This window comes from Oncorhynchus masou, chromosome 3 (genome assembly GCF_036934945.1).
Source record: "Oncorhynchus masou masou isolate Uvic2021 chromosome 3, UVic_Omas_1.1, whole genome shotgun sequence".
NCBI classification, from domain to species: domain Eukaryota; kingdom Metazoa; phylum Chordata; class Actinopteri; order Salmoniformes; family Salmonidae; genus Oncorhynchus; species Oncorhynchus masou.
Genome location: NC_088214.1, coordinates 2,748,948 through 2,766,447, shown reverse-complemented (window position 1 = coordinate 2,766,447; position 17,500 = coordinate 2,748,948). Strand labels below are relative to the sequence as shown.

General features: G+C 47.7%; 1 protein-coding gene across 1 annotated transcript in view; it reads right to left on the bottom strand.

Moving 5' to 3' along the window:
* LOC135518608 (piezo-type mechanosensitive ion channel component 2-like) overlaps positions 1-17,500 on the bottom strand; it is a 328,980-nt gene that overhangs the window by 128,498 nt on the left and 182,982 nt on the right. The window contains 8 exon segments of the mRNA XM_064943769.1: positions 967-1,171; positions 1,707-1,907; positions 2,824-2,946; positions 4,227-4,403; positions 5,437-5,597; positions 9,496-9,760; positions 9,762-9,825; positions 12,834-12,866. Of these exon segments, the coding sequence (XP_064799841.1) occupies positions 967-1,171; positions 1,707-1,907; positions 2,824-2,946; positions 4,227-4,403; positions 5,437-5,597; positions 9,496-9,760; positions 9,762-9,825; positions 12,834-12,866 (1,229 nt within the window).

The window sequence follows — 17,500 nt, the reverse complement described above, 5'->3', positions numbered from 1 at the left end:
CATACAATGACATTCTAGATGATTCTGTGCTTCTAACATTGTTGCAACAGTTTTGGGAAGGCCCTTTCCTGTTTCAGCATGATAATGCCGCCGTGCACAAAGTGAGGCCCGTACAGAAATGGTTTGTCAAGATCATTGTGGAAGAACTTGACTGGCCTGCACAGAGCACTGACCTCAACCCCATTGAAAACCTTTGGGATGAATTGGAACGCCGACTGAGAGCCAGGCCTAATCTCCCAACATCAGAGCACAACCTCACTAATGCTCTTGTGGCTGAATGGAAGCAAGTCACTGCAGCAATGTTCCAACATTTGGTGGAAAGCCTTCCCAGAAGAGTGGAGGCTGTTATAGCAGCAATGTTCCAACATCTAGTGGAAAGCCTTCCCAGAAGAGTGGAGGCTGTTATAGCAGCAATGTTCCTACATCTAGTGGAAAGCCTTCCCAGAAGAGTGGAGGCTGTTATAGCAGCAATGTTCCAACATCTAGTGGAAAGCCTTCCCAGAAGAGTGGAGGCTGTTATAGCAGCAATGTTCCAACATCTAGTGGAAAGCCTTCCCAGAAGAATGGAGGCTGTTATAGCAGCCATGTTCCTACATCTAGTGGAAAGCCTTCCCAGAAGAGTGGAGGCTGTTATAGCAGCAATGTTCCAACATCTAGTGGAAAGCCTTCCCAGGAGAGTGGAGGCTGTTATAGCAGCAATGTTCCAACATCTAGTGGAAAGCCTTCCCAGAAGAGTGGAGGCTGTTATAGCAGCAATGGGAGAACCAACTCCAATGCTCGACGAGCATGTGTACACATGTTTTTGGTCATGTAGTCTACATACACACACACACCCCACACACACCCACACACGCCCCACACACACACACGCACACACCCTACACACACCCACACACGCCCCACACACACACACACACACACCACACACACACACCACACACACACACACCCCACACACACACATACCTTTACAAGCTGCAGGTGGTATCCCGATGCACACAAAGTACTGCCAGGTTAGAATACAGGCCAGGAAACAACAGTATTTAGGCCAGATCTCAGCTATAGCTTTCCTCCTTCGTCTGTACATCAGGGCTATCAGAGAGAAGGCATGCAGCACAGCATAGAAGTCCATACGCTGGCCAATCACATTCACCGCCAGTAGGAAGCATGTCTAGAACAGGGAGTAAGAGGTAGAGAGAGAGAGAGAGAGAAAGTGTGTGAAGTTTAGCCCAAATGATCTCTCTGAATATAATGGCTTCTACCTTCCTCCAGCCCATGTGATCTCTCTAAATATAATGGTTTCTGCCTACCTCCAGCCCATGTGATCTCTCTGAATATAATGGTTTCTGCCTTCCTCCAGCCCATGTGATCTCTCTAAATATAATGGTTTCTGCCTACCTCCAGCCCATGTGATCTCTCTAAATATAATGGTTTCTGCCTACCTCCAGCCCATGTGATCTCTCTAAATATAATGGTTTCTGCCTACCTCCAGCCCATGTGATCTCTCTGAATATAATGGTTTCTGCCATCCTCCAGCCCATGTGATCTCTCTGAATATAATGGTTTCTGCCATCCTCCAGCCCATGTGATCTCTCTGAATATAATGGTTTCTGCCTACCTCCAGCCCATGTGATCTCTCTGAATATAATGGTTTCTGCCTTCCTCCAGCCCATGTGATCTCTCTGAATATAATGGTTTCTGCCTACCTCCAGCCCGAACTTGTAGAAGAAGTAGTTGATGAAGTACTTGGCACAGTTGACGATGCCGTTGTCGAGGTGTTGCCGCGTGATGTCATGGAAGATGATGCGAGCGGCGGGCGTGGTGAGCTTGTTCCTCAGCCTATAGTACTGCTGGTGACGGTAGATGGTCACCTCAAACGCCAGCATGGCCAACATCAGCAGGTTGTTCTGGAGGAGGAAAAAGAAACAGTGAAGTAACAGAATAGATCTTTGATGTACATTTCAAGTAAATTGTTTGTTATTTTTGCAGTACTGACTCAGTTGATAGAGGTAGATGTTTAGTATAGCCTTGACTCAGAGACTGGTCCTTCTAGCCTTGACTCAGAGACTGGTCCTTCTAGCACCAACTCAGAGACTGGTCCTTCTAGCCTTGACTCAGAGACTGGTCCTTCTAGCCCTGACTCAAAGGCTGGTCCTTCTAGCCCTGACTCAAAGACTGGTCCCTCTAGCCCTGACTCAGAGACTGGTCCTTCTAGCCTTGACTCAGAGACTGGTCCTTCTCGCCCTGACTCAGAGACTGGTCCTTCTAGCCCTGACTCAAAGGCTGGTCCGTCTAGCCCTGACTCAGAGACTGGTCCTTCTAGCATCGACCCAGAGACTGGTCCTTCCAGCCCTGACTCAGCGACCGGTCCTTCTAGCCTTGACTCAGCGACCGGTCCTTCTAGCCTTGACTCAGAGACTGGTCCTTCTTGCCTTGACTCAGAGACCGGTCCTTCTAGCACTGACTCAGAGACTGGTCCTTCTAGCACAGACTCAGAGACTGGTCCTTCTAGCCCTGACTCAGAGACTGGTCCTTCTAGCCCTGACTCAGAGACTGGTCCTTCTAGCCCTGACTCAGAGACTGGTTCTTCTAGCACCGACTCAGAGACTGGTCCTGATTCACAGGCTGGTCCTGCCAGACAGATAATCAAAGGTGAGTCTCTCCCAATGTCCTAGGTTCCGAGATGTATCAATGGCAGATTCATGAAAAGCTCAGTGTATGAGTTTTATCTTATTTGAGAACTATCCCAAAGTGATGCTGTACTACTATACAATATAGATGTTTTGTTTTATAAGTAAACGTGATCGGTTAGTGTCTCCTCACCCTAAGGTTCTCCAGTAGAGGGTTGAATTTGTTGAGTCCGACCCAGTTGGAAGGGTCTACTGGCTCCTTGTACAGCAGAGAGTCTTTCATCTCTTCTCTCTGTTTGTCTGTGTAGTTCATTGGCTGGGGAGGAAGGGGAGTCAGAACAGGAGTCAGAACAGTCAAACCATATTTAAACGACCCTAGGCTTTTGTAAGTACCCCTACGAACAACCCAGAAGACGAAGTCAGTCCAAAACATAAAATGTTCATAGTGACAGTTACATACGTTTGAATAAAATTCTGTTCAAATATCTTTGGCCAAGGCTTCGGCATAGATTTGAGACACAGAAATTAAAAAAATCTATCAACCAGCTAACCATTCCATAAACTAACCGACCAACCAACCAACCATTCCACCAACCAAACAACCATTCCACCTACCAGCCAACCATTCCATAAACTAACCGACCAACCAACCAACCATTCCACCTACCAACCAACCATTCCATCAACCAACCAACCATTTGATCAACCAACCAAACAACCAACCACTCATTCCATCAACCAACCAACCAACCAACCAACCAACCAGTAAACCATTCCATCAACCAACCAACCATTCCATTAACCAACTGACCATTCGATCAACCAGCAAACCATTCTGTCAACCAGCCAAACATTCCATCAACCATCCCACCAACCAACCTTTCCATCAGCCAACCAACCATTCCTTCAACCAACCAACCAACCATTTCATCAACCAACCAACCAACCATTTCATCAACCAACCAACCAACCCTTCCATCAACCAACCAGCCAACAAACCATTCCATCAACCAACCAACCTTTCCATCAATCAACCAACCCTCCATCAACCAACCATTCCATCAACCAACCAACCAACCAAACAACCAACCAACCATTCCAACAAACCAACCAACCAACCATTCCATCAACAAACCAACCAACCACCCAACCAACAATTCCATCAACCAACCATTCCATCAACCAACCAACCAACCATTCCATCAACAAACCAACCAGCCAACCAAACATTCCAACAACCAACCATTCCATCAACCAACCAAACAACCTACCATTCCATCAACAAACCAACCAGCCAACTAACCATTCCATCAACCAACCAACCATTCCATCAACCAACCAACCATTCCTTCAACAAACCAACCAACCAACCATTCCATCAACCAACCAACCATTCCATCAACCAACCAACCAACCATTCCATCAACAAACCAACCAGCCAACCAACCATTCCATCAACAAACCAACCAACCAACCATTCCATCAACCAACCAACCATTCCATCAACCAACCAACGAACCATTCCATCAACAAACCAACCAACCAACCATTCCATCATCCAACCAACCATTCTACCCACCGACCCACCCTACTCACCATGGAGCAGTTCTTGGAGTAAGAGGCAGGTTGTATAGATTCCAGCTGGTACAACATCTTACAGACGATGATAACACAGGTCCAGACTGTACAGACACTGGAGGCCAGGGGTCTGAACTGACTGAAGGGTAGAGCGAAGGCCCAGCACGCCAGGAACACGTAGTTGAACAAAGACACCTGCCAGAGAGGAGAAACAGTTAGAGCGAAGGCCCAGCACGCCAGGAACACGTAGTTGAACAAAGACACCTGCCAGAGAGGAGAAACAGTTAGAGCGAAGGCCCAGCACGCCGGGAACACGTAGTTGAATAAGGACACCTGCCAGAGAGGAGAAACAGATAGTAGTTGAACAAGGACACCTGCCAGAGAGGAGAAACAGTTAGAGCGAAGGCCCAGCACGCCAGGAACACGTAGTTGAACAAGGACACCTGCCAGAGAGGAGAAACAGATAGAGCGACCCAGCACGCCAGGAACACGTGTTGAACAAGGACACCTGAGAGGAGAAACAGTTAGAGCGAAGGCCCAGCACGCCAGGAACACGTAGTTGAACAAAGACACCTGCCAGAGAGGAGAAACAGTTAGAGCGAAGGCCCAGCACGCCAGGAACACGTAGTTGAACAAAGTTGAACAAAGACACCTGCCAGAGAGGAGAAACAGTTAGAGCGAAGGCCCAGCACGCCAGGAACACGTAGTTGAATAAGGACACCTGCCAACAATAGAGACCCAGCACACCAGGAACACGTAGTTGAACAAGGACACCTGCCAGAGAGGAGAAACAGTTAGAGCGAAGGCCCAGCACGCCAGGAACACGTAGTTGAACAAGGACACCTGCCAGAGAGGAGAAACAGTTAGAGCGAAGGCCCAGCACGCCAGGAACACGTAGTTGAACAAGGACACCTGCCAGAGAGGAGAAACAGTTAGAGCGAAGGCCCAGCACGCCAGGAACACGTAGTTGAATAAGGACACCTGCCAGAGAGGAGAAACAGTTAGGTTTAGTGTCTGTACCACTACAAGCTTTATGAAAAGATCACTACTAAAAACACAAACTCCAAGAGTGGACAATGATTGTTATTAGGAACAACTAAACAGAGGTAGTTTGGGGGATAAGTAGCTAGTCATTCAATTGTTAGTGTAATGCCTAGACGGTTGCTCAGCTGCCTTAACACAGTTTTGTAGCAAGCAGGGCAGCTGGGCTCAAACCCCCAGCCCTTACCTCCTTGACAGAGACCAGTATGATATACGAAGAGACGATCTTGATGATGTGTATCTCTAGGAGCCACCAGATGAAGAGCTGCAGCTTGTGGAAATATTCCAGGAACTTGAGGAACAGCACAGTCAGACGGTCCACCACCAGGTGCCACTTATTCTTTAGGTCTGACAGGAACAGGGCGAGACAAGAAGCAATCTGTCAGTCACTCAGTCAGTCTGACAATCAGTCAGTCAATCTTGTCAGCCAGAAGTCAGTCAGTCAGTCAACCAGTTAATCCGTCAGTCTATAAGTCAGTCAATCAGTCAGCCAGTCAGTCAGTCAATCAGCCAGTCAGTCAGCCAGTCAGCCAGTCAGTCAGTCAGTCAGCCAATCAGTCAGTCAGTCAATCCATCAATCAGTCAGCCAGTTATCCAATCAGTCAGTCAATCAGTCAGTCAGTCAGTCAGTCAGCCAGTTATCCAATCAGTCAGTCAGCTATTAATCAGTCAGCCAGTCATCAGTCAGCCAGTCAATCAGTCCAATCAGTCAGTCAGCCAGTTATCAATCAGTCAGTCAATCAGTCAATCAGTCAGCCAGTCAGTCAGTCAGTTATCCAATCAGGTAGTCAATCAGTCATTCAGCCAGTCAATCAGTCAGTCAGTCAGAATATCAGTCAGAATATCAGTCAATCAGTCAGTAGTCAATCAGTCATTCAGCCAGTCAATCAGTCAGTCAGTCAGAATATCAGTCAGAATATCAGTCAATCAGTCAGTTAGTCTGTCAGTCAATCAGTCAGTCACCTAGAATCAGTCAGCCAGTCCTACCTGCCTCCCCGCTAGTCTACCTGCCTCCCCGCTAGTCTACCTGCCTACCCGCAAGTCTACCTGCCTCCCCGCAAGTCTACCTACCTCCCCGCAAGTCTACCTGCCTCCCCGCTAGTCTACCTGCCTCCCCGCTAGTCTACCTGCCTCCCCGCAAGTCTACCTGCCTCCCCGCAAGTCTACCTGCCTCCCCGCTAGTCTACCTGCCTCCCCGCTAGTCTACCTGCCTCCCCACTAGTCTACCTGCCGCCCCGCTAGTCTACCTGCCACCCCACTAGTCTACCTGCCTCCCCACTAGTCTACCTGCCTCCCCACTAGTCTACCTGCCTCCCCAGCTAGTCTACCTGCCTCCCCACTAGTCTACCTGCCTCCCCACTAGTCTACCTGCCTCCCCACTAGTCTACCTGCCTCCCCACTAGTCTACCTGCCTCCCCACTAGTCTACCTGCCTCCCCCGCTAGTCTACCTGCCTCCCCACTAGTCTACCTGCCTCCCCACTAGTCTACCTGCCACCCCGACTAGTCTACCTGCCGCCCCACTAGTCTACCTGCCTCCCACTAGTCTACCTGCCTCTAACCACTAGTCTACCTGCCACCCCGCTAGTCTACCTGCCTCTCCGCTAGTCTACCTGCCTCTAACGACTAGTCTACCTGCCTCTACGACTAGTCTACCTGCCTCCCCACTCGTCTACCTGCCTCTAACCACTAGTCTACCTGTCGCCCCGCTAGTCTACCTGCCTCCCCGCTAGTCTACCTGCCTCCCCACTAGTCTACCTGCCTCTAACGACTAGTCTACCTGCCGCCCCGCTAGTCTACCTGCCTCCCCACTAGTCTACCTGCCTCCCCGCTAGTCTACCTGCCTCCCCGCTAGTCTACCTGCCACCCCACTAGTCTACCTGCCTCTAACCACTAGTCTACCTGCCTCTAACCACTAGTCTACCTGCCACCCCACTAGTCTACCTGCCTCCCCACTAGTCTACCTGCCTCCCCACTAGTCTACCTGCCTCCCCACTAGTCTACCTGCCTCTAACCACTAGTCTACCTGCCTCCCCACTAGTCTACCTGCCTCTAACCACTAGTCTACCTGCCTCTAACCACTAGTCTACCTGCCTCTAACCACTAGTCTACCTGCCTCTAACGACTAGTCTACCTGCCTCCCCACTAGTCTACCTGCCTCTAACCACTAGTCTACCTGCCGCCCCGCTAGTCTACCTGCCTCCCCGCTAGTCTACCTGCCTCTAACGACTAGTCTACCTGCCGCCCCACTAGTCTACCTGCCTCCCCACTAGTCTACCTGCCTCTAACGACTAGTCTACCTGCCTCTAACGACTAGTCTACCTGCCGCCCCACTAGTCTACCTGCCTCCCCACTAGTCTACCTGCCTCTAACGACTAGTCTACCTGCCGCCCCGCTAGTCTACCTGCCGCCCCGCTAGTCTACCTGCCTCTAACCTCTAGTCTACCTCCCTCTAACCTCTAGTCTACCTTCCTCTAACCTCTAGTCTACCTGCCCCACTAGTCTACCTGCCTCCCACTAGTCTACCTGCCTCTAACCACTAGTCTACCTGCCTCTAACCACTAGTCTACCTGCCGCCCCACTAGTCTACCTGCCTCTAACCACTAGTCTACCTGCCTCTAACCACTAGTCTACCTGCCGCCCCACTAGTCTACCTGCCTCTAACCACTAGTCTACCTGCCTCTAACCACTAGTCTACCTGCCTCTAACCACTAGTCTACCTGCCTCTAACCACTAGTCTACCTGCCTCTAACCACTAGTCTACCTGCCTCTAACCACTAGTCTACCTGCCTCTAACCACTAGTCTACCTGCCTCTAACCACTAGTCTACCTGCCTCTAACCACTAGTCTACCTGCCTCCCCACTAGTCTACCTGCCTCTAACCACTAGTCTACCTGCCTCTAACCACTAGTCTACCTGCCTCTAACCACTAGTCTACCTGCCTCTAACCACTAGTCTACCTGCCTCTAACCACTAGTCTACCTGCCTCTAACCACTAGTCTACCTGCCTCTAACCACTAGTCTACCTGCCGCCCCACTAGTCTACCTGCCTCTAACCACTAGTCTACCTGCCTCTAACCACTAGTCTACCTGCCTCTAACCACTAGTCTACCTGCCTCTAACCACTAGTCTACCTGCCTCTAACCACTAGTCTACCTGCCTCTAACCACTAGTCTACCTGCCTCTAACCACTAGTCTACCTGCCTCTAACCACTAGTCTACCTGCCTCTAACCACTAGTCTACCTGCCTCTAACCACTAGTCTACCTGCCTCTAACCACTAGTCTACCTGCCTCTAACCACTAGTCTACCTGCCTCCCCACTAGTCTACCTGCCTCTAACCACTAGTCTACCTGCCTCTAACCACTAGTCTACCTGCCTCTAACCACTAGTCTACCTGCCTCTAACCTCTAGTCTACCTTTCTCTAACCTCTAGTCTACCTGCCTCTAACCACTAGTCTACCTGCCGCCCCACTAGTCTACCTGCCGCCCCACTAGTCTACCTGCCTCTAACCACTAGTCTACCTGCCTCTAACCACTAGTCTACCTGCCTCTAACCACTAGTCTACCTGCCTCTAACCACTAGTCTACCTGCCTCTAACCACTAGTCTACCTGCCTCTAACCACTAGTCTACCTGCCTCTAACCACTAGTCTACCTGCCGCCCCGCTAGTCTACCTGCCGCCCCGCTAGTCTACCTGCCTCTAACCACTAGTCTACCTGCCTCTAACCACTAGTCTACCTGCCTCTAACCTCTAGTCTACCTGCCTCTAACCTCTAGTCTACCTGCCTCTAACCTCTAGTCTACCTGCCGCCACACTAGTCTACCTGCCTCTAACCACTAGTCTACCTGCCTCTAACCACTAGTCTACCTGCCTCTAACCACTAGTCTACCTGCCTCTAACCACTAGTCTACCTGCCTCTAACCACTAGTCTACCTGCCTCTAACCACTAGTCTACCTGCCTCTAACCACTAGTCTACCTGCCTCTAACCACTAGTCTACCTGCCTCTAACCACTAGTCTACCTGCCTCTAACCACTAGTCTACCTGCCTCTAACCACTAGTCTACCTGCCTCTAACCACTAGTCTACTGCCTCTAACCACTAGTCTACCTGCCTCTAACCACTAGTCTACCTGCCTCTAACCACTAGTCTACCTGCCTCTAACCTCTAGTCTACCTGCCTCTAACCACTAGTCTACCTGCCTCTAACCACTAGTCTACCTGCCGCCCTGACGGTGTTCTGTGTACCTGAGGTAGTGTTTTCTGTGGAGGGATCTGGCTCAGTTCCCACACTGCGGGGGCCACTCCCCCCCGACCCTGCACTGGACTCAAACGACTTATAGAACGATTGATGCAACTCAAACGACTTTCCGAATGACTGACGCAGGTCTATAGACTGATGGAGTCCTCCTTTCTGCTTCATCCCTCCATCTTTCTCCTGCATCACCACCACCAGGGTTCCCTTCTCCTTCTTCTCTTCTCCTTCTTCTCCTTCTTGTCGTCTGCTCGTATCACCCTTCTCCAGAAGAGATGCTGAGCATGGTGATGTCAGCTAGTCTTCCATCCTGGTGTACCAGTCTGGGGAGGAGATGGTGTTTAGATTCATGAGGGACACACACACGTCACACACACACACACACACACACGCTAGTCACACCTGCACTCACCCTTCACACACACTCTAAGGTTGGGCGATATCGACCATCGTCCTATTGTGATTCTGTACCCATTAAACATAGTGTGTGTGACTGTCTGATGAGGAACAGGCTGTCTTACCGTAGATTATAGGACTACATCATGATGGAACAGTGACTTCAAACATTCAACCTCCAGCTGTACCCCCTCTAGTACCAGGGTCAGCGCACTCTCAAATGTTGTGTTTTGCCATCATTGTAAGCCTGCCACACACACACTATATGATACACTCATTCTTATAAGAATGATGTGAGTTTTTATCACAACCCGGCCGTGGGAAGTGACAAAGAGCTCTTATAGAACCAGGGCACAAATAATAATATAATAATAATCAATAATTTTGCTCTTTATTTAACCATCTTACATATAAAACCTTATTTGTTCATATGTAATGGTGAATAACTCACTTCACAGGTTAATGAGAAGGGTGTGCTTGAAAGGATGTCACATACCTCTGCAGTGTTGGGTTGTATGGAGAGAGTCTCAGTCTTAAATCATTGTCCACACAGTCTGTGCCTGTATTTAGTTTTCATTTTTTATTCTATTATACGGTGTCCTGTGAGAATCTGTCCTTCTACTGTGTCCTGTGAGAATCTGTCCTTCTACCGTGTCCTGTGAGAATCTGTCCTTCTACCATGTCCTGTGAGAACCTGTCCTTCTACCATGTCCTGTGAGAATCTGTCCTTCTACCGTGTCCTGTGAGAATCTGTCCTTCTACCGTGTCCTGTGAGAATCTGTCCTTCTACCGTGTCCTGTGAGAATCTGTCCTTCTACCATGTCCTGTGAGAATCTGTCCTTCACTACCGTGTCCTGTGAGAATCTGTCCTTCTACCGTGTCCTGTGAGAATCTGTCCTTCTACCATGTCCTGTGAGAACCTGTCCTTCTACCATGTCCTGTGAGAATCTGTCCTTCTACCGTGTCCTGTGAGAATCTGTTCTTCACTACCATGTCCTGTGAGAATCTGTCCTTCTACCATGTCCTGTGAGGATCTGTCCTTCACTACCGTGTCCTGTGAGAATCTGTCCTTCTACTACCGTGTCCTGTGAGAATCTGTCCTTCTACCGTGTCCTGTGAGAATCTTCCTTCCACCATGTCCTGTGAGAATCTGTCCTTCTACCATGTCCTGTGAGAATCTGTCCTTCTACTGTGTCCTGTGAGAATCTGTCCTTTACCGTGTCCTGTGAGAATCTGTCCTTCTACTGTGTCCTGTGAGAATCTGTCCTTCTACTGTGTCCTGGAGAATCTGTCCTTCACTACCGTGTCCTGTGAGAATCTGTCCTTCTACTAATCCTGTTCTGTCCTTCTACCGTGTCCTGTGAGAATCTGTCCTTCTACTGTGTCCTGTGAGAATCTGTCCTTCTACCGTGTCCTGTGAGAATGTCCTTCTGCCGTGTCCTGTGAGAATCTGTCCTTCTACCGAGAGATCTGTCCTTCTACTGTGTCCTGTGAGAATCTGTCCTTCTACCGTGTCCTGTGAGAATCTGTCCTTCTACTGTGTCCTGTGAGAATCTGTCTTCAGTCCTTAGAATCTGTCCTTCTACTGTGTCCTGTGAGAATCTGTCCTTCTACCGTGTCCTGTTTTAATCTGTCCTTCTACCGTGTCCTGTGAGAATCTGTCCTTCTACTGTGTCCTGTGAGAATCTGTCCTTCTACCGTGTCCCTTCACTGTGTCCTGAGAATCTGTCCTTCTACCATGTCCTGTGAGAACCTGTCCTTCTACCATGTCCTGTGAGAATCTGTCCTTCTACCGTGTCCTGTGAGAATCTGTTCTTCACTACCATGTCCTGTGAGAATCTGTCCTTCTACCATGTCCTGTGAGGATCTGTCCTTCTACCGTGTCCTGTGAGAATCTGTCCTTCTACCGTGTCCTGTGAGAATCTGTCCTTCTACCGTGTCCTGTGAGAATCTGTCCTTCTACCATGTCCTGTGAGAATCTGTCCTTCTACCGTGTCCTGTGAGAATCTGTCCTTCTACCGTGTCCTGTGAGAATCTGTCCTTCTGCCGTGTCCTGTGAGAATCTGTCCTTCACTACCATGTCCTGTGAGAATCTGTTCTTCACTACCGTGTCCTGTGAGAATCTGTTCTTCACTACCGTGTCCTGTGAGAATCTGTCCTTCACTGCTCACTGCTCGGCACCAGTCAAGTTCAAATAGGGTCAACTATCATCTGTCACATTAAGATGTCGTTAACATCGACGATGGCTGTCAATCATCGTCAATCAATGCTGTAATATCGCCCAACCCTAACACACACAAACACAGACACACACACACACACAAACACTACACACACAAACACAGACACACACACACACAAACACAGACACTACACACACACACAAACAAACACAGGCACTACACACGCACACACACACACACACACACACACACACACACACACACACACACACACACACACACACACACACACACACACACACACACACACACACACACACACACACACACACTTCTTTCCCAAAGGGCCTCATATCAAGCAGTTGTTCCGGCTGTGGGTGTCCGCTAGCAGCTGACTGTTTAATAGAAAAGCAATAAGCACATTCCTCTGACTGGCATTCTTCAAAATAAAAGTCCTCAGATTCTCAGGAATCATCGTCTCTCAATACAGATCAACGGTAATAGGAGAACAGGGAGGGAGGCATGGACACATTGAAATGACACCCTATTACCTATAAAGTGTACTACCCTACCCAGGTCAAAGGTAGCACACTTTATAGGGAATAGGTAGCCAAATACCTAAACCGAGTCTCAGGCAATGGGGAGATGGCTTTATGGGTCAGAGGTTATAGGTTGAGGTTAGAGGTCAGGGTTGGCTTGCAGGAAATGGCTGCATGTCAGGACGAGGCATTTCATTTGATGTCTTGACTTACTTGCTCTGTGGAGAGGAAATGTGTTGCTTGATGCTGCTCAGATAACAACATGTTACAGAGAGAAAGAGGTCAACAACAAGAGAGTGAACAACACAGGAGCGAGACACAGAGAGAGAGAGAGAGAGAGAGAGACAGAGAGAGAGAGAGAGACACAGAGAGAGAGAGAGACAGAGAGAGAGACAGAGAGAGAGAGAGAGAGAGAGAGAGAGAGAGAGAGAGAGAGAGAGAGAGAGAGAGAGAGAGACACAGAGAGAGAGAGAGAGAGAGACACAGAGAGAGAGAGACACGGAGAGAGAGAGAGAAAGAGAGAGAGAGAGAGAGAGAGAGGAAGAGGGAAGGAGTCATCCTGCAAGTAACCTGGTATAGAGGAGACGGACCCACTGGTTGCCCTGTAGGTTACAGAGAGCTGGTAGTCCCACCCACCAAACTACCAGGTGTGAAACAGGGAAGGGACTCGGGGGGTATGCTAATTTGGTATAGAGCATTAAATTAATCAAAACAGGAACATTTTACATTTGGCTATTCAAAAGGAAATTATCTTAACAGAGATAAATGTCCTCCTGTGTGCTACTTATATCCCCCCACTAGAATCCCCATACTTTAATGAAGACAGCTTCTCCATCCTGGAGGGGAAATCAATCATTTCCAGGCCCAGGGACATGTACTAGTCTGTGGCGACCTAAATGCCAGAACCGGACAAGAACCTGACACCCTCAGCACACAGGGGGACAAACACCTGCCTGCAGGTGACAGCATTCCCTCCCACATATGCCCTATGACAACATAACCAACAAAAACAGGTCACAACTCCTGCAGCTCTGTCGCACGCTGGGTATGTACATAGTCAATGGTAGGCTTGGAGGGGACTCCTATGGTAGGTACACCTATAGCTCATCTCTTGGCAGTAGTACTGTAGACTACTTTATCACTGACCTCAACCCAGAGTCTCTCAGAGCGTTCACAGTCAGCCCACTGACACCCCTATCAGACCACAGCAAAATCACAGTCTACTTGAACAGAGGAATGCTCAAATCATGAGGCATCAAATCAAATCAAATTTATTTATTTTGCCCTTCGTACATCAGCTGATATCTCAAAGTGCTGTACAGAAACCCAGCCTAAAACCCCAAACAGCAAGCAATGCAGGTGTAGAAGCAAAATTACTGAATAATATTAAGAAATGCTATAGATGGAAGGAAAGTTGTGTGGAAACCAAAACACAACTAGGCAACAACAAATTCAATCCCTTTTAGACAACTTCCTGGACAAAATATTTCACTGTAATAGTGAAGGTGTAAACTTGGCAGGAGAAAACCTAAACAGTATATAGAAAATTATAGAAAATTAACATCAATGACAAATGGTTTGATGAAGAATGCAAAAAAAATAAGAAATTGAGAATCCTGTCCAACCAAAAACATACACCCAGAGAGTCTACGCCTTCATTATAGTGAATCACTAAAACAATACAGAAATACACTACGGAAAAAGGAGGTTCAGTACATCCGAAATCAGCTCAATGTAATTGAAGAATCCATAGAATATAACCCCTTCTGGGAAAATTGGAAAACACAAAACAAACAACAACATGGAGAGTTATCTATACCTCCCTCACTGTGTCTACCTCTCTCTATATCCTGTCTTTCTCTCCATGCTAACAACATTGGCACAAGTAATGTGAAAACCTAAACAGAATATTTGACCTCTCAGCTTCCCCATCAAATCTAAACATTTTCACCTAAAAAAAATTAACAACAACAACAAATTGTTTGAATAAGAATGCAAAACCCCCAAACCCTGCTATACAAATTGACAGAAAGTGATGTTGGGGGAAAAACATACGATATAAAATCATGAACACAAACAGTGTGCGGTTAAATTGGCAAAAAACACACACATTTCTTCACACAGGGTTGTGGGGTGAGACAGGGATGCAGCTTAAGCCCCACCCTCTTCAACATATATATCAACGAATTGGCACGGGCACGAGAACAGTCTGCAGCACCCGGCCTCACCGTACTAGAATCTGAAGTCAAATGTCTACTGTTTGCTGATGATCTGGTGCTGCTGTCACCAACCAAGGAGGGCCTACAGCAGCACCTAGACCTTATGCACAAATTCTGTCAGACCTTTACCCTGACAGCAAATCTCAGTAAGACCAAAATTATGGTGTTCCAAAAAAGGTCCAGTCACCAGGACCACAAATACAAATTCCATCTAGACACTGTTGCCCTAGAGCACACAAAAAACTATACATACCTCGGCTTAAACATCAGTGCCACAGGTAACTTCCACAAAGCTGTGAACGATCTGAGAGACAAGGCAAGAAGGGCCTTCTACACCATCAAAAGGAACATACAATTCGACATACCAATTAGGATCTGGCTAAAAATACTTGAATCAGTTACAGAACCCATTTACATTTATGGTTGTGAGGTCTGGGGTCCGCTCACCAACCAAGACTTCTGCAAAAAATATCCTCCGTGTACAACGTAAAACACCAAATAATGCATGCAGAGCAGAAATAGGCCTAAACCCACTAATTATCAAAATCCAGAAAAGAGCCGTTGAATTCTACAACCACGTAAAAGGAAGTGATTCCCAAACCTTCCATAACAAAGCCATCATCTACAGAGAGATGAACCTGGAGAAGAGTCCCCTAAGCAAGCTGGTCCTGGGGCTCTGTTCACAAACACAAACACACCCCACAGAGCCCTGGGACAGCAGCACAATTAGACCCAACCAAATCATGAGAAAACAATAAGATAATTACTTGACACATTGGAAAGAATTAACAAAAAAACAGAGCAAACTAGAATGCTATTTGGTCCTAAACAGAAACCTGACTCTCAGTAGAAGACAGGCTCACTGCCCACAAAATGAGGTGGAAACTGAGCTGCACTTCCTAACCTCCTGCCCAATGTATGACCATATTAGAGAGACATATTTCCCTCAGATTACACAGATCCACAAAGAATTCGAAAACAAATCCAATTTTGATAAACTCCCATATCTACTCTACTCTGAAATTCCACAGCATGCCATTACAGCAGCAATATTTGTGACCTGTTGCCACAAGAAAAGAGCAACCAGTGAAGAACAAACACCATTGTAAATACAACCCATATTTATATTTATTATTTTCCATTTTGTACTTTAACTATTTGCACATCATTACAACACTGTATATAGACATAATATGACATTTGAAACGTCTCAATTCCTTTGCATCTTCTGTGTAATGTTTACTGTTAGTTTTATATTGTTCTAAATCACTTTAGTTTATTATCTATATGGAAAGATATGTTTCCCATGACAATAAAGCCCTTGGAATTTAATTGAATATAGAGAGAGAGAGATCAACAGAGTGAGAGAGGGAGAGAGAGAGAGATCAACAAAAGAGAGAGAGAGGGAGAGACAGAGAGATCAACACAGAGAGAGAGGGAGAGAGAGAGTGATCAATAAAGAGAGAGAGAGTGAGATCAACACACAGAGAGAGAGGGAGATCAACACAGAGAGAGGGAGATCAACACAGAGAGAGGGAGATCAACACAGAGAGAGGGAGATCAGCATAGAGAGAGAGAGGGAGATCAACACAGAGAGAGAGAGGGAGATCAACACAGAGAGAGAGAGGGAGATCAACACAGAGAGAGAGAGGGAGATCAACACAGAGAGAGAGAGGGAGATCAACACAGAGAGAGGGAGATCAACACAGAGAGAGGGAGATCAGCATAGAGAGAGAGAGGGAGATCAACACACAGAGAGAGAGAGGGAGATCAACACAGAGAGAGAGAGGGAGATCAACACAGAGAGAGAGAGGGAGATCAACACAGAGAGAGAGAGGGAGATCCACAGCAAAAGTAGATTGACAGACACAGTGTAGGTTAGCGACCAATAGGGTTACAAGTTGCTACCACAGGCTGCAGAGGAACTAGGAAAAGAGTGGATTGGTTCTAAAGAGGAAAGGTGGTGTCTTTTAATACTAAGTCAGGACATGCTGGAAAGAAGAGACTTTTAATGAGGATAAACTGGCCGAGAAGTTAGCTATAGAGGAGAGGGGGGTTGTGGGTATCAAGAACAAGTGTCCACAAATCAAATTGGTCATCCAAAGAAACACAAAGAGGCAGAAACCAAAACAGAACAGAATTTCTCACATACGTTTCTAACACGACCTGTCAAGCAACCCCCCCCCCCCCCATCAAATATTGGTTTACCATTAAACCAAACGGACAGAACTGTAGGAGCAAGTTTCACAGGGAAGTTAGGTACCCGAGCAGGGAAAGACAGGCGTGTGTAGATGCTTGGAAGACCGGAGGTATAGAGGATGAGAGGAGAGGTGGAGAGGAGATGGAGAGATGGATGAGAGAGGAGAGATGGAGAGGTGGATGAGAGAGGAGAGATGGGGAGGAGAGAGGAGAGATGGATGATGAGAGAGGAGAAGAGAGGAGATGGGGAGGTGGATGAGAGAGGAGAGATGGAGAGGTGAATGATGAGAGGAGAGATGGAGAGGAGATGGAGAGAGGAGAGAGATGGGGAGGTGGATGAGAGAGGAGAGATGGGGAGGTGGATGAGAGAGGAGAGATGGGGAGGTGGATGAGAGAGGAAGATGATGGGGAGGTGGATGGATGAGAGAGGAGAGATGGGAGGTGGATGAGAGAGGAGAGATG